General features: G+C 37.6%; 1 protein-coding gene and 1 long non-coding RNA gene across 5 annotated transcripts in view; one reads left to right on the top strand and one right to left on the bottom strand.

The window, feature by feature from the left end:
• dock11 (dedicator of cytokinesis 11) overlaps positions 1 to 27,779 on the top strand; it is a 107,783-nt gene that overhangs the window by 60,510 nt on the left and 19,494 nt on the right. For all 4 annotated transcript variants that reach the window (XM_082155474.1, XM_082155472.1, XM_082155473.1 and 1 more), the window contains 16 exons: positions 3,417 to 3,598; positions 10,387 to 10,500; positions 11,125 to 11,185; positions 11,262 to 11,350; positions 11,749 to 11,863; positions 13,486 to 13,552; positions 14,731 to 14,778; positions 15,014 to 15,156; positions 16,949 to 17,064; positions 17,188 to 17,325; positions 17,587 to 17,769; positions 21,084 to 21,197; positions 22,637 to 22,852; positions 25,706 to 25,763; positions 27,302 to 27,408; positions 27,579 to 27,701. In XM_082155474.1, coding sequence (XP_082011600.1) covers positions 3,417 to 3,598; positions 10,387 to 10,500; positions 11,125 to 11,185; positions 11,262 to 11,350; positions 11,749 to 11,863; positions 13,486 to 13,552; positions 14,731 to 14,778; positions 15,014 to 15,156; positions 16,949 to 17,064; positions 17,188 to 17,325; positions 17,587 to 17,769; positions 21,084 to 21,197; positions 22,637 to 22,852; positions 25,706 to 25,763; positions 27,302 to 27,408; positions 27,579 to 27,701 — 1,874 coding nt within the window. The remainder of the gene's footprint in view (positions 1 to 3,416; positions 3,599 to 10,386; positions 10,501 to 11,124; positions 11,186 to 11,261; positions 11,351 to 11,748; positions 11,864 to 13,485; positions 13,553 to 14,730; positions 14,779 to 15,013; positions 15,157 to 16,948; positions 17,065 to 17,187; positions 17,326 to 17,586; positions 17,770 to 21,083; positions 21,198 to 22,636; positions 22,853 to 25,705; positions 25,764 to 27,301; positions 27,409 to 27,578; positions 27,702 to 27,779) is intronic.
• LOC309487957 lies at positions 26,159 to 27,295 on the bottom strand. Its single transcript, XR_014201953.1, has 2 exons — positions 26,546 to 27,295; positions 26,159 to 26,500 (listed from the first exon to the last, which is right to left on the bottom strand). It is a non-coding gene; the product is annotated as an uncharacterized lncRNA (long non-coding RNA).

Raw genomic sequence — 27,779 nt, 5'->3', positions numbered from 1 at the left:
AGGCTGAGTGGTATAATACATCTAGTTTTTTTAATAAAAATGAAGTAGTGCATATAAATTAGGTCACCATAATCCAAAACTGATAAGAATGTGCCCTGCATTAACCTTTTCCTTGCTGAATAAGGAAAGCACTTCTTTAATCTAAAATAAAAACCTAACTTGGGTCTGAGTTTTTTTAAAAGGCTCTCAATATGGACCCCAAAAGAAAATGTATCATCCAACCAAATACCTAGGTATTTGTAGGAAGTCACCCTCTCTGTTGGAGGACCACTTTGTGTTAAAATAGTGAAATCCATAAGAGAATGTGAACGTGTCCAAAAAATGTTTTAGCATTTAATACCAACTTTAATCCAACTAGAGATTTTTGTACCTGACTAAAGGCAGACTGTAAATGATGAATTGCTTCCTTCAGGGACGTAGCAGAGGTGTTCAAAATAGTATCATCTGCGTAAAAATGAGCCTTTGTTTGATTCAGATCCACACTTAAATTATTTCTAGAAATAGAAAAAAAAAAATAGGACCCAACACTGATCCTTGGGGGACACCCATTTTTACTTCTAGCAAGGATGAGGTACAGTTATCTAATGCCACACACTGAGTTCTACCTCAGGTAATTAGAGAACCAATTTAGCACAGTGCTACTAAATCCTATGTTTTGCAATCTTTGCAGAAGAAGATGATGGTCAACGGTGTCAAATGCTTTAGATAAGTCAATGAATAGAGCAGCACAAGACTTTTTGTCATCTAAAGCATTAACAATATAATTTGTAACCGAAGTTACAGACGTAATTGTACTGTGTCCTTGCCGGACACCACACTGAGTGAAACTTAAAATACAGTTGTCAGCTAAAAAAAATGTTTTAGTTGCTCATTTATATGAGAATCAAACAGTTTAGCCTAGACAGATAGTCTGGAGATTGGCCGATAATTGTCTAAGGCCGACGGGTCTCCACTTTTTAATAGTGGGCTGAAACAAAAAAGCAGATTTCCATGACTTGGGGATAGAACCACTGTATAGACTAAGATTAAAAAAGAGATAGGATCAGCAATCAAATTTGCAGCAGTTTTGAGGAAATATGGTCAATCTGGTCTGGTCTTAATGCATCCATGTAATTAACATGTATCTACTGTAGCTAATATTTGTCCAAATGAATGGATATTGAATCAGGATCGGAATCAAATCACAAGATTTGAATTGAAATCGTGAAATTTGTATCAAGCAATAATAAAAACAAAAGCCTACCAGTCATTGTACCATGTAAACATTGTAACATGTTGTCAGTAAACTTAATGTCAAATGTTTTGACAATCACAATACACTTCCTGCTTAAATATCCCTGTTTGTCTGGACCAAATGTTCAAAATATCTTATTTTCATGAGCATACTTGTTTTTATTTATTGTTCAATTTATTTATACCATTGTACTGTTGAGACAATAACAAGTTTGCAGTAATGCAAAGATGTCATTATTTCATTTTGTAAAAAATATTATTTTAATTTGAAAACACTGCATTTAGTTGTTGTTGCTAGTCTGAGTTGAGAAATACACATTTCAGCATTATCACTAATCTGTGTGTACATTTTCCTTGAGAACCAAGCAAGTTGACTCACGAAACCATTAATTTATTATATCGCAATCGCATATCACAATCGCAATCGCAATATTGACCTCAATAATCGCAATATGACATTTTCCCCAAATCGTGGAGCCCTAGTGGCTAACATAGCATAATCAGAGAGAGCTTTATTTGTAGTAACAGTAATACAGCATTTTCTCCACCATACAGTTTAAAAAGCAATTGCATGCCATTTAGCACTACAAGTCATCCATGTATTACTTTTTTTTTTCCTTTTGGTTTTTTTGTAGTTTTTTTTTTTTTTTTACCAGGAAAAGTCCCATTGAGTTACAGTAATGTTAAACGTAACTTGTAATTGTAAAATAAACATAAACAGCAATGGCAGTGGCAGTGGCCGACTGCAGCATATAAGCATAATAAAAACAGCAACGTATAATGTCCCAGGCTCTCGCCCTGCTTCATACCACAGTAACGTTAATCAACTTTAATGCATTAGATCATCTATGAACATGATTTCTGCCTAAGTCCTGTCAGATTGCTTTCCATAGGTTGTGGAGGTAAAGACGACAATTCCCATGATTCCACGCTCATTCACGGCGCCATCAAGCTTCGACTTCAGTTACTGTTTTGAATAAGCGACCTCTAGCAGCGAAACTTACATACTGTGCCTTTAAATTGCTGTAGACATAGTACAAATGGCATACGATACAGTTCAAAAGTTTGAGGTCAGTACGATGTTTTTCATGTTTTTGAAAGAAGTCTCTTATGCACACCAAGACATGAGATCAAAAATGCAGTGTAAATTGTGAAATATTATTACAATTTACAATAACTGTTTTCTACAATATTTGAATTTATTTTAAAATGTAATTTATTATACATATTTGAATTTATTTTACATAAAAATATACATCATAAATTTATATACATAAAAAATGTATTTCTGTGATGCAATGCTGAATTTTCAGCATCATTACTCCAGTCTTCAGTGTCACATGATCCTATTCTTTGATGATTTGAACATTCAAAAGAACAGCATTTGTTTGAAGTAGAATTATTTTGTGACATTATAAATGTCTTTAATGTAATGTTTGATCAATTTAATGCGTCAGTGCAGAGTAAAAGTATTTCTTAATAAAAAAATCGTACTGACCCCAAACTTTTGAATGCCTAGAGAACCGCTAAAACTGAGGGAACTGAACTCTTATTCATTTAGTCAAGTTTAAAAAGAACTGGCTGACTGAACTGTTTGTTCACTGATCCACTTTGTAACATGTAAAGATTATTTAAACATTTTCCTTTTGTGTAACACTGAATTTGTGTAACAGCATGCATGACTGAAGCAACATGAAGATGAGGAAAACATGAACTTCCTTGAGCTCTGGGGGAAAATCTTGTCACCATTGTTAGAGATCATTTGCATATATTTGGAATTGCATGACTGGTTTTCTAACAAAGAAACGCAGTTGAATGAAACACAAGGTTTTTCTGTCACTCTTTGGTTTCTGTTTCTGTTATTGTGTGATGTCTGGAATGCGGTGAAGTCAGCTTTCAGAAAACACTAGTAAACATTAAAATATAGACACGGTCTTTTCGTTTGGATGCCTTTTCACTATCACAAACGTCAGTGACTTAACACAGGAGTTACCTGTTACACCTGTATGTTAAGTGCCATTTACATATAAGCATCTTTAAAAGTATTGCGTCTTTAAGATGCATGAAATAAAAGTGTTGCTTGATACTTTCTACTAAAAGGCCACACAGATTGCAAAAAAAATTCTGTCTTTTTAAATATTACCAGTAGAGAACAGTACTGACCCTCAAAGGACATGTTTCAGATCAGAGTTTGGAGTACAGCCTGACTGAGGACTACTGTAAGAACCATTTCCTGGTGGGTCTGCTTCTGCGAGAGGTGGCCGATGGACTCCAGGGATGCCCAGAGATCAGACAGCTGGCTGTGGCCACACTCAAGAACCTCATGATCAAACACGCCATAGATGACAGATACAATGCTTTTAAGGTAAGTTATGCAAACGTACAAACATGTGTCATTTTACAAGTAGTAAATCACTTAACCCACTTCCTGTTTGCCATGTCCCTGCTGCTGCTGAATTGAAAAGTGTCATTTATTTGACCCTAGAAGGAGGATTGCTGTTTTGCATATGCAGCTTTACATAACTGTTTAATAACGTTAATGTTAGGGGGTTTTCACACTGGGCATGTTTGCTGCAGTCCGAGTGCGATTGTTCCCCTGCAGTCTTGGTCTAGTTTCAGACTCACTGGCATTGGCAGCCTCTATCAGTCTTTTGTTTTGCACTATTGGATTAATTAGTTGTTTACTAAAGGTTCATGTCAAGGACAATAACGATAAAGATATAGTATAAACATCATTCTAAATATAAAAGAATAGCAGACCACAACGTTAATGGCGCAGATGAACAATGTCATTGGAATCACTTTTAGAATTTATGTTTTTCCAACTGATGAACGATAAAACCATTCAGCCGATCAGAATCCATCCTGTTTTCCGAGCTCGAGCATTTAAAGCTGCAGACAACAAAACTGCAGCCCGCACTTAATACACAGAACGATATCACGCTTTTATAAATTTAATATTCAAGTTAATTCAGCTTAGAATTTACAAAGTAAATTAATTTATATTAATTTATTAATAAATAATAAACACCACAAATACAGCACTAGCCAAAGGTGATGGAAAATTGACATCTTCACCCTTTATTAAAATATTATTATGAGATTGAAAATTTTGTAAGCATATTGTGTTGTTGTGCTTGGAGTCGATTGTTTTATTTGTGATTATGCAATGAAACATGACAAACTGTACGTACATAATTTTTGGCCGAGCTGTCATACAAAGAAATTATGAACACATGCAAAAACAAGAGTGATTGTGTATATATACTGATTATGTATATACAGTATGTATGCTTCTTTTTTTTTTTTTTGCATAGTAAAATAAAACCTGTATCTGTAGTTTGCCTTTTTCCCCCCAAATAATTTTGTCTGATAAATACCTTAACCAAGTTTAGTTTTGTTCTTCCTTAATATTTAAAATATATAAAAAAAACAAAAAACATTCCTCATATTTTAATGGTTTAATCGAACTTGTAAGGTCAATTAAACAAATACTCCCTCGGGACATCACTTTTGGTTGCTACTGTACAGTAAGTGTAGTTAAGCATTCCTGTACAGGATATCTCTTACAGGAAGTCATGCACAGGAAGGTATTTGAGATGACCACAATGAATAAGCAGGTCGATGTTATTCAAATGTGTGACATTTGCATTTGCATTTTATCTTTTATCAAGATGGGTGACCTACATTAATACAAAGAAATCCTCGAGTTATGTCCATGCCATTGTCACCATAGCAAGTAACTGATGCACATTGTGCATTCACCTCAGTCAGACATCTGTCTGTTATGCAAATGCCAGACTTGGTGCATCCAGATTAAAGTTCCAGATCGTTGCCACAGACACGGCTCTCGAGCTACTGCTGCTGCTGCAATCGCATTTCTTGAGAAGTCACCATGATCTGTTTGCTCTGAACAACACATTTATTTATTTATTTAACATTGTGATGCTACTGGTGCCAGAACATCTGTAAAAGTAATCATGAGGCAATTTCCAGAACACAGTGAACATCAGAAGCTAATGTGGTGTGGCTTTTAGCTGATTTTTAGATTTGAAAACATGCCTAGACTTACTCACAAAAATGACAAGAATGACTTTCACTTTTGAAAAACATATGGGACAGATCATTCCAGGAATATTTCCTAGAAGTTTAATCTTAGTCTTTAGTACAATTTTGTTAGTTGCATTTTATATAAAAATGTTGTTATTATTATTATTATTTCTATTTAGCTTTAGTTTATTTTATTTCATTTTAGTTAAACTTATACTTATTTTAGTAAGATGCAAGTTAGCATTTCTATTTAAAGCTTTTCCTCTAATGTTTTGTTTTATTCCAGATTTATTTAAATTTTACGGAAATGTTTTTTAATGATTCATAATTGTTTGAGTTTTAGTTAACTATAATAACACTGAAAGAGACTTGGATTCTTTTTACTTTTGGTTCAGTAAGCAACCCAGCCACCCCCCACCCTCTCCCAAAAAAACCCCCCACTATTTAACAACGACCATACTGAGGGCCCTATTTTAACGATCTGAAATGCAAGTATCAAACGCGAAACGCAAGTAACTTTGTGGGCGGATCTCGGGCACTGTTTCTATTATACCGGCGGGATAAATTACTCTTGAGCCCGACACAAATCTAAAATGGGTTGGTCTGAAGTAGCTACATTACTCATAGATGTGGTTTGGGCGTAACATGCAATAAACCAATCAGAGCATCATCTCACATTCCTTTTAAGAGCAGGCGCGCTCGTTCCATGGCGGATTGCTATTATAACGGCGGATTTGCCAGGCGCGCGCCAGGAGCGGTTCACAGCCGAGGAGACCGACGTTCGCGTCAGGGCCGTAAAAGACAGAGAAGTGACTTTGTATGGGGATAGGAGAAACCCACCCAAATTAGCTTTGGTTAAACAGGCGTATAATAATTTTGGTAAATGTTTAAGCTAGATTCATTCCTATTTTTTCACATCTTCATGGACACCACAATGATTTCCCTCTTGTGGAATATTTTTCCTTGTAATTATGTATGGTTTGCAAAAATGGGAACTGCTGCGTCTGTGTAGATGAGAGAAGCAAAGTGTATGCGCGTTGTGCACACGCTACATTATGGCCAAACATGCGCCCTTAAAATAGAATCTGAACGCGCCACTGAAAACGCGCCACTGACTTTAGACTAGGTTTTTCCTGATCTGTGGCGGAATTGTTTTCTGGAACTGCAAAATAGCACCAGGGAACGTTTGCGCAGGAACACGCCTCCTCTTTACGCTGAACCGCCCCCGGGAGCGCAAGTTCATTCCCTAATTTACCGACATGCGTCTGTCGAGGGAAAAGTCCGCTGTGCGTCATGTGCAAAATAGGAATGATACATGCGTCGGTGTACAAAGTCAATTGCGCTGGGTGCAAGATAGGGCCCTGAATTTCTTCAGCTACAAGTTTTACTAAACCCAGTAAAAAAACAAAAAAACATGTTCTGACATGAAACTCTAGATGGTGCTGGCTGATGGGTCTTTAACACAACCTGCTGACAATTACATGATTTTCAAATACACAGCATAAGCTGATTGGTTCATGTTGCATCTGGAGCCAATGATCTTGCTGCTCAACATTTAAATCGTTTTTGTCATTAAATAGTCATTAAATGACACCTCCTGCAACCCCTCTCCTCCCCCCTTCTGCCATCCAACCTGAGCTTAAGGTCTGTGTGGAGGACGTGAGCCGAGTCTTCAAAAAACAGAAGACTAGGAAAGCTTCAGGCCCAGACGGCATCTCATCTGCTTGTCTAAAAGCCTGCGCTGACCAACTGGCCCCAGTCTTCACGCAGATCTTCAACAGATCATTGGAGCAGTGTGAAGTTCCCTGCTGCTTCAAACGCTCCACTATCATTCCGGTTCCCAAAAAACCTAAAATCACTGGACTTAATGACTACAGACCTGTCGCTCTCACGTCTGTGGTCATGAAGTCGTTTGAAAGACTGGTGTTGGCCTATCTGAAGGACATCACTGGACCCCTTCTGGATCCCTTTCAGTTTGCTTACAGAGCAAACAGGTCTGTGGATGATGCAGTCAACATGGGACTGCACTATATCCTGCAACATCTTGACAGACCTGGGACTTATGCACGGATCTTATTTGTGGACTTCAGTTCGGCCTTCAATACCATCATCCCTGATCTTCTCACAGCCAAACTGACTCAGCTCTCCATGCCATCCTCAATCTGTCAGTGGATCTCCAGCTTCCTGACAGACCGGCAGCAGCGAGTGAGACTGGGGAAGCTCACATCCAGGACCCTCACCATCAGCACTGGCGCCCCCCAAGGGTGCGTTCTCTCCCCACTGCTCTTCTCCCTGTACACTAATGACTGCACTTCTAAAGACCCCTCTGTCAAGCTCCTGAAATTTGCAGACGACACCACCGTCATCGGTCTCATCCAAAATGGTGACGAGTCTGCTTACAGACTGGGGGTTGAACAGCTGGCTGTCTGGTGCAGCTATAACAACCTTGAGCTGAACACGCTCAAAACAGTGGAGATGATTGTGGATTTCAGGAGAAAATCCCCAGCACTCCCCCCTCTCACCATCATGAACAGCACTGTGGAAGCAGTGGAGTCATTCAGGTTCCTGGGCTCTACCATCTCTCAGGACCTGAAGTGGGCAAATCACATTGACTCCATTGTGAAAAAGGCCCAGCAGAGACTGTACTTCCTTCGCCAGCTGAAGAAGTTCAATCTGCCACAGGAGCTGCTGATCCAGTTCTACTCAGCCGTCATTGAGTCTGTTTTAAGCACTTCCATCACTGTCTGGTTTGGTTCAGCTACCAAATCGGACATCAGGAGACTACAACGGACAGTCCGGACAGCAGAGAGGATTATTGGTGCCCCCCTGCCAACCCTCCAGGACCTGTACTCTTCCAGAGTGAGGAAGAGAGCAGGTAAAATCATCACAGACTCCACTCACCCTGGACACCCCCTGTTTGAACTGTTACCGTCAGGACGGCGACACAGATCACTGGCCACAAGAACATCCAGGCACAGGAACAGTTTCTTTCCACAGGCCATTTCCCTTCTGAACACTTAACATGCCCCCCAAGGCATATGCCTGCAAGTGCAATACTCCCACTGTCTAGTGCAATATTCTCTTAACTCAGGTGATATTTATATTTATATTATTCATACTACTCAAAATACTGTAAATATGTTCATAATCTGTAACATGCACTAGACTCCCACTGTCTAGTGTAATATTCTCTAACTCAGGTGATATTTATATTTATATTATTCATACTTCTCAAAATACTGTAAATATGTTCATAATCTGTAAATGTTTATTCAGACTAAACCCAACTGTGACCCCTTTTTTTTACTTTTTATACTATTTTTTTATTTTTTATTTTTTTATATATTTTATTCTTAGAATTTGTATTACTATGTTTCTTGTTGTATTTGTATTTGTAAATGTGCACTGGAAGCTTCAGTACCAAGAAAAATTCCTTGTGGGTGCAAGCACACTTGGCAATAAAGCTCTTTCTGATTCTGATTCTGATTCTGATTCTGAAACAGTGTTTGCTGTAGCAGTCTGCAGCACGCTTTCAAAGTTCCTCTGAATCCGTCCACCTTCCTAGGCCTTACCTGTATAGATCTGCTACTGGTAATTTCATATATGCTCATACTATTTGTGCAGCAGCAGTGTGTCTTACATGCTCACAGCAGCAGCAATATCAGCAATAATCAACTGCAGCAGCAATATCAGCGGCTGCAATGACAGCAGCAGCGATATCAGCAATAACTCCACCAGCAGCAATAATGAACAACAGCAGCAGCAGCAGCAATAAAAGCAGCAGTAGCAATAATCAACAGCAGCAGCAAAATCAGCGATAACTGCACCAGCAGCAATCATCATCAGGAGCAGCAGCAGCAATAATCAACAGCAGCATCAATAAAAGCACCAGCAGCAACAATCAACAACAGCAGCAAAAGCAGCAATAAAAGCAGCAGCAGTAATAATCAACAGCGGCAGCGAAATCAGCACTGCATTAGCAGCAATAACCAACAGCAGCAGCGAAATCAGCAATAACTGCACCAGCAGCAGCAGCAGCAATAATCAACAGCAGCAGCAATATCACCAATTAAAGCAGCAGCAGCAATAATCAACAGCAGCAGCAATATCACCGATTAAAGCAGCAGCAGCAATAATCAACAGCAGCAGCAATATCACCAATTAAAGCAGCAGCAGCAATAATCAACAGCAGCAGCGAAATCAGCAATTAAAGCAGCAGCAGCAATAATCAACAGCAGCAGCGAAATCAGCAATTAAAGCAGCAGCAGCAATAATCAACAGCAGCAGCAATATCACCAATTAAAGCAGCAGCAGCAATAATCAACAGCAGCAGCGAAATCAGCAATTAAAGCAGCAGCAGCAATAATCAACAGCAGCAGCAATATCACCAATTAAAGCAGCAGCAGCAATAATCAACAGCAGCAGCGAAATCAGCAATTAAAGCAGCAGCAGCAATAATCAACAGCAGCAGCGAAATCAGCAATTAAAGCAGCAGCAGCAATAATCAACAGCAGCAGCGAAATCAGCAATTAAAGCAGCAGCAATAATCAACAGCAGCAGCGAAATCAGCAATTAAAGCAGCAGCAGCAATAATCAACAGCAGCAGCAATATCACCAATTAAAGCAGCAGCAGCAATAATCAACAGCAGCAGCGAAATCAGCAATTAAAGCAGCAGCAGCAATAATCAACAGCAGCAGCGAAATCAGCAATTAAAGCAGCAGCAGCAATAATCAACAGCAGCAGCAATATCACCAATTAAAGCAGCAGCAGCAATAATCAACAGCAGCAGCAGAGTAGCAGATCTATTCCGCCAAAACCAAATACATTGTCATTGTCATATCCATTACCATGCTAAACTCTTTAGAGAATTGTCAGGTTTGAACTCGCATTTTTCTATTATTGTGTAATGTAGCCATATTATTGTCAAAATAGATTGTTCCTGCATTATTAAAATTATGGAAACTTTTGAAAAGTAGATGTTGTTCTTTTGAAAGCTGCAGGGCACACACAAAGTAACATTATTGGCAAGTGACTTACAATGCCTTCCATTGTTTCTGCTACTATGTGTTATAATCATTCATTTACCATTGACCTCATGACAGAACCAACAGGCCCGCATCTGTCTACTGTACCTGCCATTGTTTGAGCTGCTCTACCAGAACATGAGCCAGATGAACAGCCCAAGGCAACTCTGCAGAAATGGCCTCAGCCTCATGGTAAACGCCCATTTCTCGCTTATCTGGGATCAACAATGACTCAGTCTTCATCTGTTCTCTGCAATCAATATGAAATATTTATGGAAAAAAATTGCATTGCTTAATGGATTGAAACTGTTTACAAATGTCAGTCCAAAAAGATAAGACAAATCAGCGGTATTTGAAAATGATTAACAGGCTTTAGTTGATATTTCGTTTGAATCTTAACAGAAACATAAATAAATGTTAATAGCAACTTCCACCTACAACTCTGACTGTAGAGTGGAAATCAACTTTCATTCGACTCTGAAATATCTTTCGATGATGCTTTCGAAATGGATATTTTGCATATTGTTATTTATAGCTTTAGAGTTCGAAGTATAATCTGATTCAATCAAATAAAATATATGTGCCGTCTTCGAGTTTATAGATGGATCAGTTATTTTTCTTGTCGGCAGTGTGTGTTGATTGTGTGTCTGTGTGCGTTGCTTCAGTATTTACCGATTGGGTTTACTTTTACACTGTTGTATAACTCGAGACATGCGAGTGCTACATTTAAATTCCATGTCCTAGTGTAAATGTTAACCTTGCAAGTTTTTGATCCGGAGTTGGATAAGCACTTCCTGTTTTCCCATGCTCCTTTAGTACCGGGATGATTTGTCAGTGGACAGCCGCAGAAGCAGCTCTATCGTTGATAAGGAACCTAGTAAGTATCAAAGTCTTTTGGCAGCAGAAGTTACAAGTAAACAGACAAACACACAGTGTGCATTTGTGTTTCACAGCCGGTGTCATCGCCCAGAATGGACACAGCAGGAAAGGGGAGTCCAGAAACTCTATGTATGGAGATCCTGGCACTCCAGACATCAATGAGGTGAAACAGAAGCAGATTTCACTACAGATGTCCAGTGTTGGGGAATGTTAATTTTAAAAGTCAAACTCACAAATTAGGTTAGATTTGTTACTTTTTGTGGAAACACAGTAGGTTAAGGTTTCCTTACTTTTTTACAGATACACTACTGTTCAAAAGTAAGAAAAATAAATAAATAAATACTTTTACTCAGCAAGAATGCATGAAATTGACAGTAAAGATATTTATTATATTACAAAAGATTTCTATTTTCTTTTGAACTTTCTATTCATCAAAGAATTCTGAAAAAAAAAAAATGTGCGTAACATGTTACCCCAACACTACAGGTTACCTTATTCACATGACCCTTATCATGCATTATTTTTAATTCCCCCCCCCCCCCCCCCCCCCCATCTGCTCAGTTAAACAGGCGCGGCTCCACTATGAGCACTGTACCCGCCGCTGGACGTTTGGGGCAGTATGAGATCAGAGGGCTGCTTCTGTGTTACCTAAACATTGTAAGAACCTTGTCGGATGGTAAGCACACTTTTGTTATCATCATATCATCCAGCCTTTTTGCTATCATCATAAAACACCACCATTATAGTCAAGATTATAGTCTCAAAACAGCTCAAACATGCATTTTAGTCTGGGACTAGACTTAAGCCTTGTCTGTGAAACTGGGGGAATGTGTTTAAAAAAACTAAAAGCGTCATACAAGTTAATTTCACTTGACTTCAACGGGGCAGACTGCTGTTGTGCCCAAATGTAACACTTGAGCTGTGGGCGGCAGCTGTTGTTGATCTTTAAATGACAGGTGTTTAAATTGTATGGAAATCTGTTGAGTATCCGTTGGAGCTTCGTGGGTGCAAATAACTCTTAATCCAGGGTTTATCAGTTTATCATGAACACATAGCTTACAGTTCAAATACATCATACACTATCCTCAAAGACAACAAACAGATACATTGCAGTAGTGTGCATATTCAAGGTATAAGGTGCATATATCATGAAGATACAGCAATAATAAAAATAGATAATAATAAAAAAAATAAAAAATAAAAGATAAGTAAGTAAATAAATCACCTGGAATTGTGATTTAACGGGAGAAAACACATAGATTTCTATTGAATCTGTTTTTATAGTATTTCTCTGCTTTAAAATAGCACTCATAACATCGGCTAGATATTGTGAGTTCCTGTTTAGAGTAAAATAAGTGACCATCACTTCTTTTTTTTTTCTTCTTTTTTTTTTTGAGGTTCTTATTGGAGACATTAGTGTACTAGTACATATATTATTCATTAAAACCTATAAAAAAAAAAAAAGTGCACTCAAAAATCCATCCCAGTAATCATTGCTCTAAGAGCATGGGAACCTTGTGGATCCGTGGTCTGGGTTTCCTGAAACTCTTGGGAATGTCACTGTAATAGGAAGACGGCATGTGATGGTATCAAATACGGTATACGGTATTATCACAATACTGAAACAAGTTAAAAAAGTGTTGTCACTATAACAGGTTTAATAACTTTTTTTCTTATAACGAAAAGAACTGAACATTTAAATACAATAAAGCAATACACAAAAATTTATAAAGTAAACAAAAGTTTCAAACAGATTAAAGTGCAAAATAATTATCAAGAACAATAGGTATTACTTTACAATAAGTTCTCATTAGTTAACTTTGGTAATGCATTAACTGACTTGTTAAATAGCTACATTTGTTACAGAAGCTACTATTCTTTGTTAACATTAGTTACTCTTAGTTCATGTTAGTAACTATATAACTCTTAATGTTCATGGTCCATTAAATAATACAGTTACAACTTATGATTTTAAAAATGTGTTATTAAATGTTAAAATGAACGGAGATTAATAAATGCTTTAGAAGTATTTTTCATTGTCAGTTTATGTTAACTAATGAATTAACTGATGTTAACGAATGGAGCCTTAATGTGAAGTGTAAATAAAGAATCAAAACATTTTCAAACAATATCTAGGGCATGCTGTAGTCACTGATCTATATAAATTACATTTATATGCATGTTCATTATCGTGATGTATCGTATTACCATGTACAGGCACATGTCTTAATAGGAAGAAGAGTTGAGCTATGTTTCATTAATGCTTTTGTTTCTGTCTTACTCAATGTCATCCTTTAGACACTCTGGTGGCCTACTGGGCGAAAGTCAATCCACAAGACATCATGAACTTCCTCAGTCTGCTCGAGTGAGTGACACCAACTTTCCCACAAGGCGTTGTCCTTGTTGATCTTGTCATTCATGTGTATCTCAATCTTGTGTGGCACAATCAGATGGTAAATCATACAAGATAAGTCGGTTCGATTTTTTTTTTTTTTTTAAAGAAGTCTCTTACGTTCAACCAGGCTTCATTTATTTGATCAAAAACACAGTCAAATTGTGACAAGTTATTACAATTTAAAATGTCCTTTTTCTATTTTCATATATTTTAAAATGTAATTTATTCCTGTGATCAAAGCTGAATTTTCAGCATCATTACTCCAGTCTTCAGTGTCACATGATCCTTCAGAAATCATGTGTGCTGGTTAATATTTCACTGCTAAATACCTTTAAGTATTGTGGTATTCCGCCATGTTCCTCAAAGAAAATCCCCAGCTTTCTACTTGTACTTACAACTATGTGGCGCCGTTCATGTGCATTCAACATGTTAATATGATCCTTCTGACGTGACTTGAATGCACAATTAGGCGCTGAAGTTATAAGAAGTGCATACGTCAGTTTACACCAATTCCCACTTTAGGGCCCCTTGTTGTGACATTAGCTGTGTTTCCATCCAAAGTTGAGAATTTAACTTATGCGCAAAATGGGAATATCGCATAAAACATTTGCACTGTTTCCATCCAGTGAGCCGAAGAGAACAAAATCGTCACTTTCCACATGTTAAATATCAATGAGAAAAATGGAAGTTGCTGCACTAGGAGAAGCCATCGTATATAGAATTGTTGTATATTATAAATTACTTGCCTTTCCACCGTAGTTTATGTGCATGTTTTCTTATCAGATTAAATTAATCCGACTCAATTGAGTGCATACGTTTTTTCTATGCACATATTTGGAATTTATTCGTTTTTTTTAAATGCGATATACCAAAACGCTCATAAAAATAAGTGGATGGAAAAATAGCTACTGAGAATTGTGTTGCTTTGTGAATTGTGCTCTGACACTATTTGGAAAGTGTAGCTGGAAGCAGCTTCATACTTGCAGGATGTTCTTATTCTGGGTTTCTGGCCTTAAAAATAGTTTGAGAATATAAAGGTATGTTGCTAGAAAGTAAATCATGACCTTCAAATATGTTACCTTGTCTCTTTGTGTTTATATGGCTTTCTATCACATAATAGACTCATTTTCTGTCTTCTCTGATTGCAGGATCTGCATAGTCCAGTTCCGCTATGTTGGCAAGAGAAGCATTAGCCGGTATGCTTGATCAGGACTCAACAACAAAAAACATGTTTCCAATTTAAGAGTTAACCACATTCATATCACTCATATTTACATGAGCCACAACTGTGATATTGTGTTGCCTGCTATCGTGTCATCAAAGCCAGATCTTTACATTTCATTGAATGGGTCCTGTGTTTTCAAAATAAGCAGTGGCATCAAGATTAGCATTGTTGCGAACAATACGTCTTTGTTTGTGTGTGTTGTTTAGGAGTCAGGAACCCTGGGTGTCGAAACTCTTCTCGTCTGACAGAAAGTCCCAGACAATGCCGGTTCTGCGTGGTCGAGGAAGCTTCATGCAAGCAAAGCTGCAGCAGTTCAGCACTATGGACACCTCATTAACCCTGAACATGGGTAAACATCTGTCTACTCCTGTTGTTTTATAACCTTCAGTCTGTGAAACACTGCATTATGATATAGGATTTTCAGGCTTTCCTGCTCCTGCAATGCTCTATTATGCTATATTCTGAAATGTAACGTAACAAAATAAAACATACTATAATGCAGTGGACATGATAAAACTTGACAACTTTATCTAATTTAACATAATATAATATTATGTAATATAATAGCTTAATTAACCATGAAGCTTTACTTTAAAATTCCAAGTCTCTGTTGTCTATAATCATGCAATTTTGATTTTGATTAATGCCTGATATACACTAAAGTTTGGGGTCAGTAATTTTTCAGTGTTTTTGAATAAAGGCTTATAAGCACACCAGTTTGTTTGATCCAAAAAAAGTAGAAACCGTAATATTGTGGAATATTATTACAATTTAAAATTACTTCTCTATTTTAGTCTTCAGTGTCACATGATCCTTCAGGCATGATTCTTATATGCTGATTTTGCTGCTCAAAAATAATTTCTTATTATCAATGTTGCAAACGTTTTGGCTGCTTAAAGTGCCCCATTATGCTATTTTAAAGGTTCCTCCTTTAGATTTACAGGTCTCCTACAATAGGTTAACATGCATACTTTAATTTTCTCATAATATACATTGCACATCACCTCATTTCTCATTTTTTTCCCTGCCATCTCATATTTTTTCCATCACCATGTCCCTTTAGGGATCACGTAATTCATATTTCTTTATTTTCTTGAATTTAGTCTTATGAGTACAAAATAAAAAATAAAACTACAGAATTTTTTTTATAAAACATGTACTGTAAGTGAAGCCAGGTGTTTTCATTCTGCATCTTACAGGGATGCAAACAGCGCGCTTTTCGGCGCCTCACGCTTTTTTCACGTCAGTTTGGGTGACTTGGGTCTGAGAGCGTCTGATTATAATTTCACAAAGTCATCTGAAGTCATTCCATAGCTTAATGTGAGGGACAGAAGTCTATTTACATCATTAAATGAAAGTTTACGGAAACTCGTTTTCCCTCATCTGCGGCTGTCAATCATTCTCCATTCAGTATTCAAACAGCGCGCGTCCGGTTACAGCAGGATGCACGGTAAAACTCTCCAATATGATATATTCACATTATAATGTGAGCTTTTAAATGCGCACTTGTGCAGCGCTGCACACTGTGACTCCATGTTGCTTTGAGCACATCATTCTGCACCCGCGATGCGCATTCGTTTCGAAACCAGCGTTTCATATTATCATGGTTTTGCGCACTGAAAGATTATTAAAAGCCTATATTTTTTATACCTAGCCTGCACAATACATTTAAAATAAGTATAATTTAATTGTATATTATTTCTGTGTAGTGTAGTGTAGGCTATATAAATATATACACTTCTGAATTCTTGACATTCATATATAAATATAAAATTGTGAAATGTATGATTGCCTGATTGAATTTTATAAGAGTACTAATAGTAATTTGTTTTATTAACATGTTTAGATTTGATAAAATTACTGTGCAGATTTTCTCAAGAATTACTTTTTGCTGCTGATTTATACACTCACTAAGTTTCATAAAAATACATAATACATTTATGTAATATTTAAAGGTGTTAACTGTAATCTTACACTGCAAAATGATAACTTACAAAGGATTAAATTCATCACAATTATGTAAGTGTCTGGATATTTCCCGCGGGGCGAGCGCTTCGATAACCTCTCTCTTTTTTGACCATGCATGTGTTTGCATCCCTGATCTTAAGATGAATGTGTAATTGTGGAGTCTTGTATTTCAGCTGGAGGTCCCACAGAAGCAGAGACCAACCACCAGTCTTTGCTTGAGGGGAATATGTCGACAGAAGCCTGCCTAACCGTGCTGGACGTCCTCTCACTCTTCACTCAGAGCTTCAAGGTAATCACCAGGGTTTTTTTTTACTTAGATCTGTCTTCTAGAGTTCGTAATGAAGCTAAAGGGTCAGTTGTAAATAATTTGATTCTTCCATAAACTGATAATGTGATTACTGGACTCTGACAGAATCAGCTGCTGGACAATGAAGGTCACAATGCTCTGATGACGAAGGTCTTTGACACGTACCTCACTTTACTGAAAGTCGGACAATCAGAAGCAGCAATCAAACACATCTTTGCCTCTTTGCGAGCCTTTATCATGAAGGTGAGATCAATATATTTCTTTAGTTTACTCAGAAAACGATTATTTACTCATCCTCATGACAATCCAAACCCAAGTGCTGGTGTTTTACAAATATATATATATTTTTTTAGCATGCAGGTTTGGTGCCTTTGAATAATCTTGAATGAAGTTTTAATTAATGACCACAATCTTTAAATGCAACAACATGAGATGTTTTCAAGATGTTGCAGATTTTGCCTACTTGAACATTGATGTGTTTGTGTCTCGATTATATATATTTAGTTCCAGGTTCCCCTTTTCAAGGGCCGTGTAACGCTGTGCGGTTCGCTGTGTTACGAAGTCTTGAAGTGCTGTATGTCTAAATTAAGTGTCCTACGTGGGGAGGCGTCTGCACTTCTTTACCTGCTCATGAGGAACAATTTTGATTACACCAAGAGGAAAAGCTTCCTGCGCATGCACTTACAGGTATATAATGACAATTTCTGGCAAATCTCATGACAATTCGCACCATTCTGATCTTTGTTCATTTTGGACGTTACAAATCCCATCTTTACTGTATGTCAGCACAAATTTTCACTTCATTGTTTCCTTTTCTGTAAATGGCCTACTCTTACACAATACTTTGCGGTAAATGAGCATTTGGATGTGGGGGAGTTTATTTGAGTCCTGTAACCTAATGCATAAAATATGGAGTGGTTACTGCATGGTTGCACGTTTGAAAGGGTGAATCATGAGCTTGCACCACTGGCTCCTTGAGTAAGACACTTCAAAGGGCGGTTTTTAGATCATATCTTATTAACTGTTTTTGCTGCAAAAACTTTACCAACATTTTAAGTGAAACACTTTTTTGAATGCATGTTATGGTCCATTTAACTCTAGGCTGCTTCAAGGTGATTGTCTCTGACATAAGTGTACTGTACTTCACTTTATATCCATATATGATACAGTACATATATTAAAATGTACATTTTATAAGGATATTTTATTCATGTAAATTATTATAATTTATATCTTATATACAGGGTTTGACATCAAAATAAATACTCACCAGTCACTGTGGCTAGTGTATTTCAAAAGTTACTTGCCTCTCAGCATTTTCACTGGCCACAATTTTGACATCGATACCATGGGGAAAAACTGCCATATAGATATTTTTAATATTATCTCATAATTTGGCAGAATGTATTTTAGGCTGCTGTCACTTTAAGACCTGCTTTTTCTTTCTCAGCTGTTTACTTTCACTTAGAACATTACTGACTGTTTACGTGAATACTCGTGTATTTGACTGTTTAAGTGAAGTGAGTTTAAGTAGCGAAAAATAACTCAATTTAGTACTGAGAGGCGGCTTTATGTGCACGTACTTTGGGTGTGGACACAAAATCTGCAGGAATGAGTAAAAATATGTGCAATAAGTGCAATCCCATGCCGAAATTCAAGCCCTGTAACACCAACAGTATTCATCCGGAGCAAATGAAAGGAGTGAGTGAGGAGAGGCGGGTTTGTGTGTCACTCGCTGTCGGAGAGATGAGAGAGAGAAAGAAAAGGCAACTGGTATCGTGTATCACTTTTTTTGGGAAATAGGCTCATTTTACAACTCCCCCAGAGTTAAACAGTTGAGTTTTACCGTTTTCAAATCCATTCAGCCGATCTCCGGGTCTGGCGGTGCCACTTTTAGCATAGCTTAGCATAGATCATTGAATCGGACATGACCATTAGCATCTCTCTCAAAAAAATGACCAAAGAGTTTCGATATTTTTCCTATTTAAAACTTGACTCTTCTGTAGTTGCATCGTGTACTAAGACCGACGGAAAATGAAAAGTTGCGATTTTCTAGGCTGATATGGCTAGGAACTATACTCTCATTCCTGCGTAATAATCAAGAAACTTTGCTGCCGTACCATGAGTCCAGCAGGCGTAATGATATGACGCAGCGCCTGAAAGTGGTACCGCCAGACCCGGAGATCGGCTGAATGGATTCAAAAACGGTAAAACTCAACTGTTTAACTCTGGGGGAGCTGTAAAATGAGCCTATTTCCAAAAAAAGTGGAGTATCCCTTTAAGCGTTTCAGATATTTCAGTATCGATATGTATTGAAAAATCAATATTTTTGACAACACTACAGTGCCACTTAGTTTATTATTTCAGATGCCTTTTTAAAAGACTACAATTGAAAAATTCAACCCACCAAAGTGGCTAGTAGGAGTGACAGCGTTACGGTGTTAATGTCAAGCCCTGTGTGTGTGTGTGTGTGTGTATATATATATGTATATATATCACACATTCATTTTTTATAGTCGCATTAACATTAAAATTCATTTGTATACTCTTGTGAAGAAAAAGTACATACTTCTGAGAGTGTAGCAGAAGAGTAGGCAAGCTTACTTGCTAGCTTACAAGTCCACATAAAACATGGAAACCCAATGTGTGTGTGTGTGTGTGTGTGTGTGTGTGTGTGTGTGTGTGTGTGTGTGTGTGTGTGTGTTGATTTGGAAATTAAAAGAATTCTCCATCTGATGTGTCACACGCTTAGATACGATGCGTCATGAAACATTTCTGTGTACCTAAAATTACTTGAGTGTCTCACTGTCTTGTAATGTGCTCTTATCAAAAAGCATAAAAGGTTTGCACAAGGACTTAAAGGATTAGTTCACTTCAGAAGTCAAATTTCCTGATAATTTACTCACCCCCACGTCATCCAGGATGTTCATGTCTTTCTTTCTTCAGTCAGAAAGAAATTAAGGTTTTTGAGGAAAACATTCCAGGATTTTTCTCCATATAGTGGACTCCAATGGGGTCCAACGGGTTGAAGGTCCAAATTGCAGTTTCAGTGAAGCTTCAAAGGATCTACACTATCCCAGCCGAGTAATAAGGGTCTTATCTAGCGAAACGATCGGTCATTTAAAAAAAATAAACAAACATTTATTTACTTTTAACCACAAATGCTCGTCTTGCACTAGCTCTGCGATGCGCCACGCATTACGTAATCACGTTGAAAGGTCACATGTAAGGCGTAAGTACCGACCTAGTGTTTACAAGCCATTTACAAAAAAAAAAAAAGGTAAAACAACGATGTCGGACGATTTTGACGTTTTTCGCCCTACCCGGAACACATGTGACTAATGTGTGGCGTATCGCAGTGCTAGTTCAAGATGAGCATTTGTGGTTAAAAGGTACTGTATATGTGAGTATAAGTATAAATGACCGAAGGTTTGGCTCGAGAGTTGGCTTAGAGCCGTTTGAAGCTGCACTGAAACTGCAATTTGGACCTTCAACCCGTTGGACCCCATTGGAGTCCACTATTTGGAGAAAAATCCTGGAATGTTTTCCTCAAAAACCTTAATTTCTTTTTGACTGAAGAAAGAAAGACATGAATATCTTGGATGACGTGGGAGTGAGTAAATTATCAGGAAATTTGAATTCTGAAGTGAACTAATCCTTTAAGCTCATGGTTCCAGTGAGACAGGTCAAGCCACATTCACTTGATGTTTTCTTCAGCTCAGTTGCACTTTCTCATGTCTTAAGGAATCTGCACCATTTATACTCAATGCAAAGCAATAACTTAACTTTTTTTATTTATTCTATACATTTCAATTGTATCCTCATTATAAATGAAAACAGGTTCTCATTTGTTAGTATATTTTGCATTCACAATGAATTTACAATGCTTTAGACCTATTTTTAAAACTGAATTTTTTTTTTACACTTTCACTCTGTGAATACCTAATATATTTCAGATATATATACATTAATATTTTGTCTGTTTCCTTTCTGACCGTTAGATCATCATCGCTGTGAGCCAGCTTATCGCTGATGTGGCGTTAACCGGCAGCTCACGTTTCCAGGATTCACTGTCCATCATCAACAACTTTGCCAACAGTGATAAAGTCATGAAGGTGCAGTAGAGTTTGCTAGCTGGAATCTGCTGTCACTTGTCAAACTACCTCATAAATAATTTCCATTTAGGGGCCGCTTACATGTGCTTCACCACTTTTTGAAAGCCACTGTCTGAAATCAAAGCATCTCCAGTCTACGGATGGGAGGAGAAATTATATACTTTACAAATGCAAAGTTTCTTGGGGGCAACACAAAACTTTAGATTACTCAAAAGCATTGAAATATTTCTTTCCCCTCCTATCTCCTATTTTTTCCACCACCATGTCCGTTTAAGGGCTCCATACCAGTCCATCATTCTTCATAATTTAATTTAAACATGTAACCAGAGAAACATTTGCGCTGTCCAGAACATCAGGGGCCTGATGTATAAATCTTGCAATCTTTATCTGTATACATAAAAAATAAACAACATAAATGTGCATGCCGCCTGCATACTGACAGACTGTACGTACAGTACTTCCTCTTTTACTTGTGTAATCAAAATGATGAAGTAAAGAGAATACTGTAAATTTACACACATTTAAATGAAAAAATGGAGTTAATCAAACAAATTACTTTAATTATTCCAAAAGATAAAGGCCTGGTTTCACAAACAGGGCTTAGATTAAGCCAGGATTAGGCCTTAGTTTAACTAGGACATTTAAATAGCTTTTATAAATGTGCCTTAGAAACAAAACATTACCAGTGTGCATCCTGAGACATATTTTAAGATTAGTCAGTGCAAGTTGTTTTCAGTTAAACCAGCTCAAACATGCATTTTAGTCTGGGACTAGACTTAAGCCTCGTCTGTCAAACAGCAGTAAATAGACATATCATCTGCTTTTGTAAATTTTTTCTCTGAAATGATACGTTTTATTGACAGCGAGGTTTGCTTGGTTGTGATAATTCCGCTTCGAATTGTGTACTAAATCGGAGACCGTTTTCGAAAGTTCAGTGTAACCGTGTTCATAGTTCAGGGAAGGAGGCTGGAACCAGCGAACGTTCAACGTAAACCTTTTTTTTTTAAAGTAAAGCGGCAGCCCAACACGGAAAACTGACGCATATAAACATAATAAAACGCAACAACAACAACGTCACAGGCCTGGTCCTCTCTCATCTTGCAGTGTCATCACTCCTCCTTTTATCCTTTCAGAGCTCCTCCGTGAGACTCGAGACCGGTGTGACGCATGCATTTAACAAAAAAAGTGAATGTGGTATGCAGGGCGAAGCCGAGAGCTGTGGGAATGGAGCGAGGCCGATGTGGGACGCAGGTTATGTGCCACAGGCCTCGCTCCAGTCGCACCCTGCATACCACATTCAGCTTTATTAAAAGCACAGTCTGCATGGCATTCTTGTGAAAGCTGTGAGTCATATGACTTGTGAACATGCCATAACACCTACAGTAATAATCAGTTTATTATCTCTGTTTTTATAACATGAAATCTATATGTCTCCCCAGACCACAACGTTTCCATCTGAAGTGAAGGGTCTGACGATGAGAATTCGTACGGTTTTAATGGCCACCGCTCAGATGCGTGAGCACGAAAAAGACCCGGAAATGCTGCTTGACCTGCAGTACAGTCTCGCCCGATCGTACGCCAGCACTCCAGAGCTCAGGCGGACCTGGCTGGACAGCATGGCACGAGCACACAGTAAGAACGGGGACTATTCTGAGGTAAGTTGTTTTGTTGGTACAGGTGCATTGGAAAGATTCTTTGTACGTGTTGATCTTGTTTTGGCTTCAACACGTTGTACATGGATGAAATTAGCATGAAATGTCATATGTTCGCTTTGGAGAAAGGCGTCTGCTAAATGACTAAATGTAAATGTAAAATGACTAATGTCAATGATGTTGTCATCAAGCCCATTTTTAACCTAACCACACCCTTAACCACACACCTGCTTTACAATGAACATTTCTGAGGAAATGCACACAATATTTGTTTTTCAGATGTTTAAAATAATGTCATCCATTGTTCCATTCAGTGTTAAATTTGATTAGCAATACATTTGCATCAGTTCACCAAAACTGTGTATTGCCGACCAAAACTGTCTGCACCCAATATAGCTGGACAGTGAGAGTAGAGATAAAGAATAAATAAACAGATAAAGCTTGTATCAAGTATTTCACCGTTCCCCATTTTTGTGTTGGAACTAGGGTTGGGTATCGTTTCATTTTTAGCGATTCCGATTCCGATTCTGCTTATCGAATCCGGTTCTTATCGATTCTTGTTTCCGATTCCAATATTTTTTGGAGGGAGAAAAAAGGGCAAATAATTGAAGAATAAATATTTCTACCTTTTATTCTTGCCAATTTTAAGCAATAACCAATAAAATGGCTAAAGTGAAAGGAGTCTCTTCATATAAAGGTGTTGATTACATTATTACTCCAGCAGTAGGTGGCAAAAATCGACTGTTTTTTTTTTTTATTGAATTATTTATTGAAGAAGACTCGAGAGATTCGTTCAAAAACGGCGAATCATTCATTCATTAAACAAGTATTTATGAGACACTGAATTAATTAGTGTTTGAATTAATTATTCAAACTATTTTTTTTATTTTTTTTATTACACTATTATACTAAACATGTTATTCTGAGTAGTTGTCTGATGTATGTAATCGTGATCTCCATTTTAAACTAAACAAAAATGATTTTAAGCCACATAGATTCCTGAATTAGAGACCGTTCACATATCGCGTCTAAAAATGCATGGAAAAGCACGGCCGTCTCCTTCTTTCCACAAGCGCTTGCGCTCCCGTGGCGTCTGTCGTTGCTATGCAACCAACCATATACTAGGCTACTAGATATATTTATGGAGATGAGAAATAAAAACCCGCCCTGTTCAGCTATGATCAGCTGTTCAGCCGAGCTTTTGATGTTACAGAAAGGTCGGTTGTTTTTTGTCACTTGACCTGCGCACCTCTTGCGCCATTCTGAAAAGTTGAGATGTTTTCATCTCGCCGAGGCATAGGCGCGCCTGCAAAAACGAGCGCCACGCACCGCATGCTCGTCGCGCCCACGGCCCATGTCGCTTCTATTATGAACGTGCTTGCCGCGCGCCTACATTTGAAATAACGGATAGTCAGGAATCGATAAGAGGAATCGTAATGCGTGCGTCTTATCGAATACCCGTTTTTTGGAAATTTGTTACCGGTTCTAAAATGGAACCGGTTCTCGATACCCAACCCTAATTGGAACCCCTGTGTGGGGAATTCTTTAAGCAAAAACTACAGATCAGTTATATTTAATGGCAGCAATTAATGACGGGCCGTCCTCTGGAAACCACCTCCCGGTGGTATAACGTTCAGATTTTTACTGAACAACCTTTAAACAATCATGAGCACCTGTAATAGCACCTGTCACTCCCTCTGCCTGTCTGAACACCGATCAAGCCTCAGTCTTTTAACAATAGTTCACAAGAGACTTTCAGTGCTGTTTACTTGTGTCATGAATTATGTAACAAATTTGCTTAATCTATCATGTACTCTTCTGGTATGTTTAGGTTAGCAGTAGTGTTTGATTCTTCAGATAAATATATCCCCCACGAAATGAAAAACAGGAACTGGACTGTATTAAAGGTCACTTCCTGGCCATGGTCTCTTATATTTCTATTTTGGTCACATACAGGGAATACATCCAAGAATGGAAAAGATAATGAAACAGTAGTGCCTTCTGCAGTAGATGGCCTAAAACATATAAATGCAACGTATATGTTCTTCAATAAATATTTACGACATAGAAAGCGTGCTTTATAGACCTAATATTGTACTGAACACAATTTATTGCTTTCTGGATGGAATAGTAAATTCAGTTGACGTTAGCTATGTTTCTATCCAAAATTGGAATATCGCATAAAACATTTGCGAATAAATCAGCGTTTCCATCCCATGTGTTCAAGAGAACTCAATCGTCACTTCCTGAGAGAATTGGCACAAAATATCTGTTATATAAATGGAAGTTGCTTCAATCGGGGAAGAAACTGTGGCTCTTTTTTCCTCTATCATAAATGACTTGCGTCTCAGAGCGCACGGATGAAACTCAGTAAACGCTGTCATGTTATCTTGCGTTCGGATGCTGGTGTTTGTGAACAATCATGTGAGACGCTTCAGGGAGGGAATTAAACCAAATCATTCTGATGACAGACTTTGGCTCAGAGATTTCAGAATGATCAAACCAACATTTGAGATGCTGTTAGTCCACTGGTTAGTCCAGTTATCCAATCACATCCACTGCTGAGGCAAAGTCTTTTGTTGTGCATCTAGGGATTTATTAGGTAAATGTGTTTGCATGTTAGTTTATGTGCATGTCTTCTTATCGCATCAAAAATCCTTAATGCTCATTTTTACAGTATGTGTGCATCTTGGTGTTCCTATCCAGCATTTATTTTTATTTGATCAAAATAAAAGTAGGTGGACGGAAACCTACTGATTGATGAGCTTAAATTCTGTTCATTATGTATCAGATTTGTTTTCTTAGTTCTGTGAACCTTATTTTCTCTGATATTTATCCGCTCTTGTATTTTCACAGGCTGCTATGTGTAATGTTCATGTTGCTGCATTGGTGGCAGAGTATTTGAACAGGAAAAGTAAGTTTGCAAAGGTTTCTTTACTTTCAACAAAGGATTCATGCTCAGTTGTTTGGATCATCTTCATTCTTCCTTATATTACTGTGTCCTAAAAAATCAGCCGTAACTTTAGTTTACACTGATTGCTGAATTAAAATCAAAATGCATGTCTGACCTAATATTACAATGTTATGTTCATTCCCACCTAATTTTTTAATTATTAATGGACAACACAAAAACAATAAACTGTGGCTCATGTGATTTCCCTTATTTTCCCCATGCAAATAAGGCTCCTGCTTGGACAAACACTGTACTGTCTTAGACCAAATGTGTGGTGCTCGATGCAAATGGAAATGCAAAGTCTCAAACAATGCATCACGAATAGTGGAGCTATTATGGATAGCATAGTAAACCTGTCTTTTTATGTTTTAAACATAGTATTACAGTATGTAGTAAGTTTTGTGAGGTTTTTTTAAGTAGTATATGTATCATTAACTGCTAGCAATTCAGAGTTTTGTGCCAATGCAAAACTAAAAACATGTCACAGGTTCCACAAATTTGCATGTCTAGAAACCAGAGATAAAAATGGCATTGTTGAAAAGACTGCTGTCTGTTTCTCAGAAGTCATGTGTTGGCAACAGTGATCCAGTTATTTTGTAATCCTAATCAGCTTCTCCATGAGTAATCTTTAATATATTGCATTAGCTTATGTAAACTAGCCCCAAACTGTATTTGTGCACTTTCTTCATGCTGATATACTGATTCTTCATGCTCCCTCCCAACCATTCTTTCACAATTTGAGCCTGATGAATCTTGGCATTGTCATCCTGGAATATGACTATGATGTGTCTTCCTACATGGTTGTTTAAGAAATGAAAAGCTACACACTCCATCAGTTAGAGTTAGAAGAGCTGTTGCCAAACATATAACATTCTAGAAACATAATAATCACTGCAATAATGATCCAGTCATAGACTTTTAAAGTCCCCCTGTGGTGAAAATACAACTTTTAATATTGTTTATATGTCTATGTGGTGTTTTTAATATGCTCTAAGACAAACCATGTTCGAATTCATGTCAACACCATTGCTGAGTATTTTCTCCTTGAAATTGAAGTGAAAAAAAAAGACAGTCTCAAAAATTAGGTTGAAAATCACTGGCGTTTTTGACGTCACAAACTACCTTGTAACCAATCAAATCAAGTCTCTGAGCTGGTGTGAGTGAGTGGAGGTGGGGCCAATTAGCATATTCATAGAACCGCGTATACTAAATGAAGCAAGGGTGCAGAGTTACATCCAAGCTATTTAAAAAAAAAAAAAATTTAGGTGATCAAAGATGAGTTGTAAGGGATACAATTATTGACTACAGGGGGACTTTAAGCATTTGCATTTTTAATTCCAAACAGTGACTTTTTTTTTGGCTGAGCAGTGTATATATATTTACAAACTTTTATGGTAGATGCGATTTGACAGCACTAGTTGTAACTGTATATATATAAAGAGTTTTTGCTAATCTTTTCTCAGTATAGTGACCCACATTCTGCTATCTTAATGTTTTAGAGCTGTTCCCGAGTGGACTGGCAGCTTTTAAGAGAATCACCCAGAACATTGATGAAGAAGGAGCTATGAAAGAAGATGTAGGGATGCAAGATGTGTACTACACTGAGGTAAACAACGCTGGGGGAGTTTTATCAGTGAAAAAAACAAACAAAAAAACAACAACAGACAGACAGATCATGCTAGCATCATAGTGATTTTTAACCCCATAAAAGACTGTCAAGAATATGTTTGATGAACAAGTGGCATTTGTGAAACTTCAGCTGTACTTCTGTGACAGGATGTCCTGGTTGAGCAGTTGGAGGTGTGTGTTGAGGGTCTATGGAAAGCTGAGAGGTTTGAACTCATAACACACATTGCGAGACTCATCATTCCTATTTACGAGAAACGGCATGAGTTTGAGGTAAGAAAAAAGAAAAGGATGCACTGATGCAATGCAGATTAAAGAAATGTACTAATTTTCCTACCAGTTTCCCAACTC

The sequence above is a fragment of the Leuciscus leuciscus genome (assembly GCF_965113295.1).
Source record: "Leuciscus leuciscus genome assembly, chromosome: 2".
Lineage (NCBI taxonomy): Eukaryota > Metazoa > Chordata > Actinopteri > Cypriniformes > Leuciscidae > Leuciscus > Leuciscus leuciscus.
Note: the sequence above shows the minus strand (reverse complement) of the source record. Positions and strands in the feature narration are given on the sequence as shown.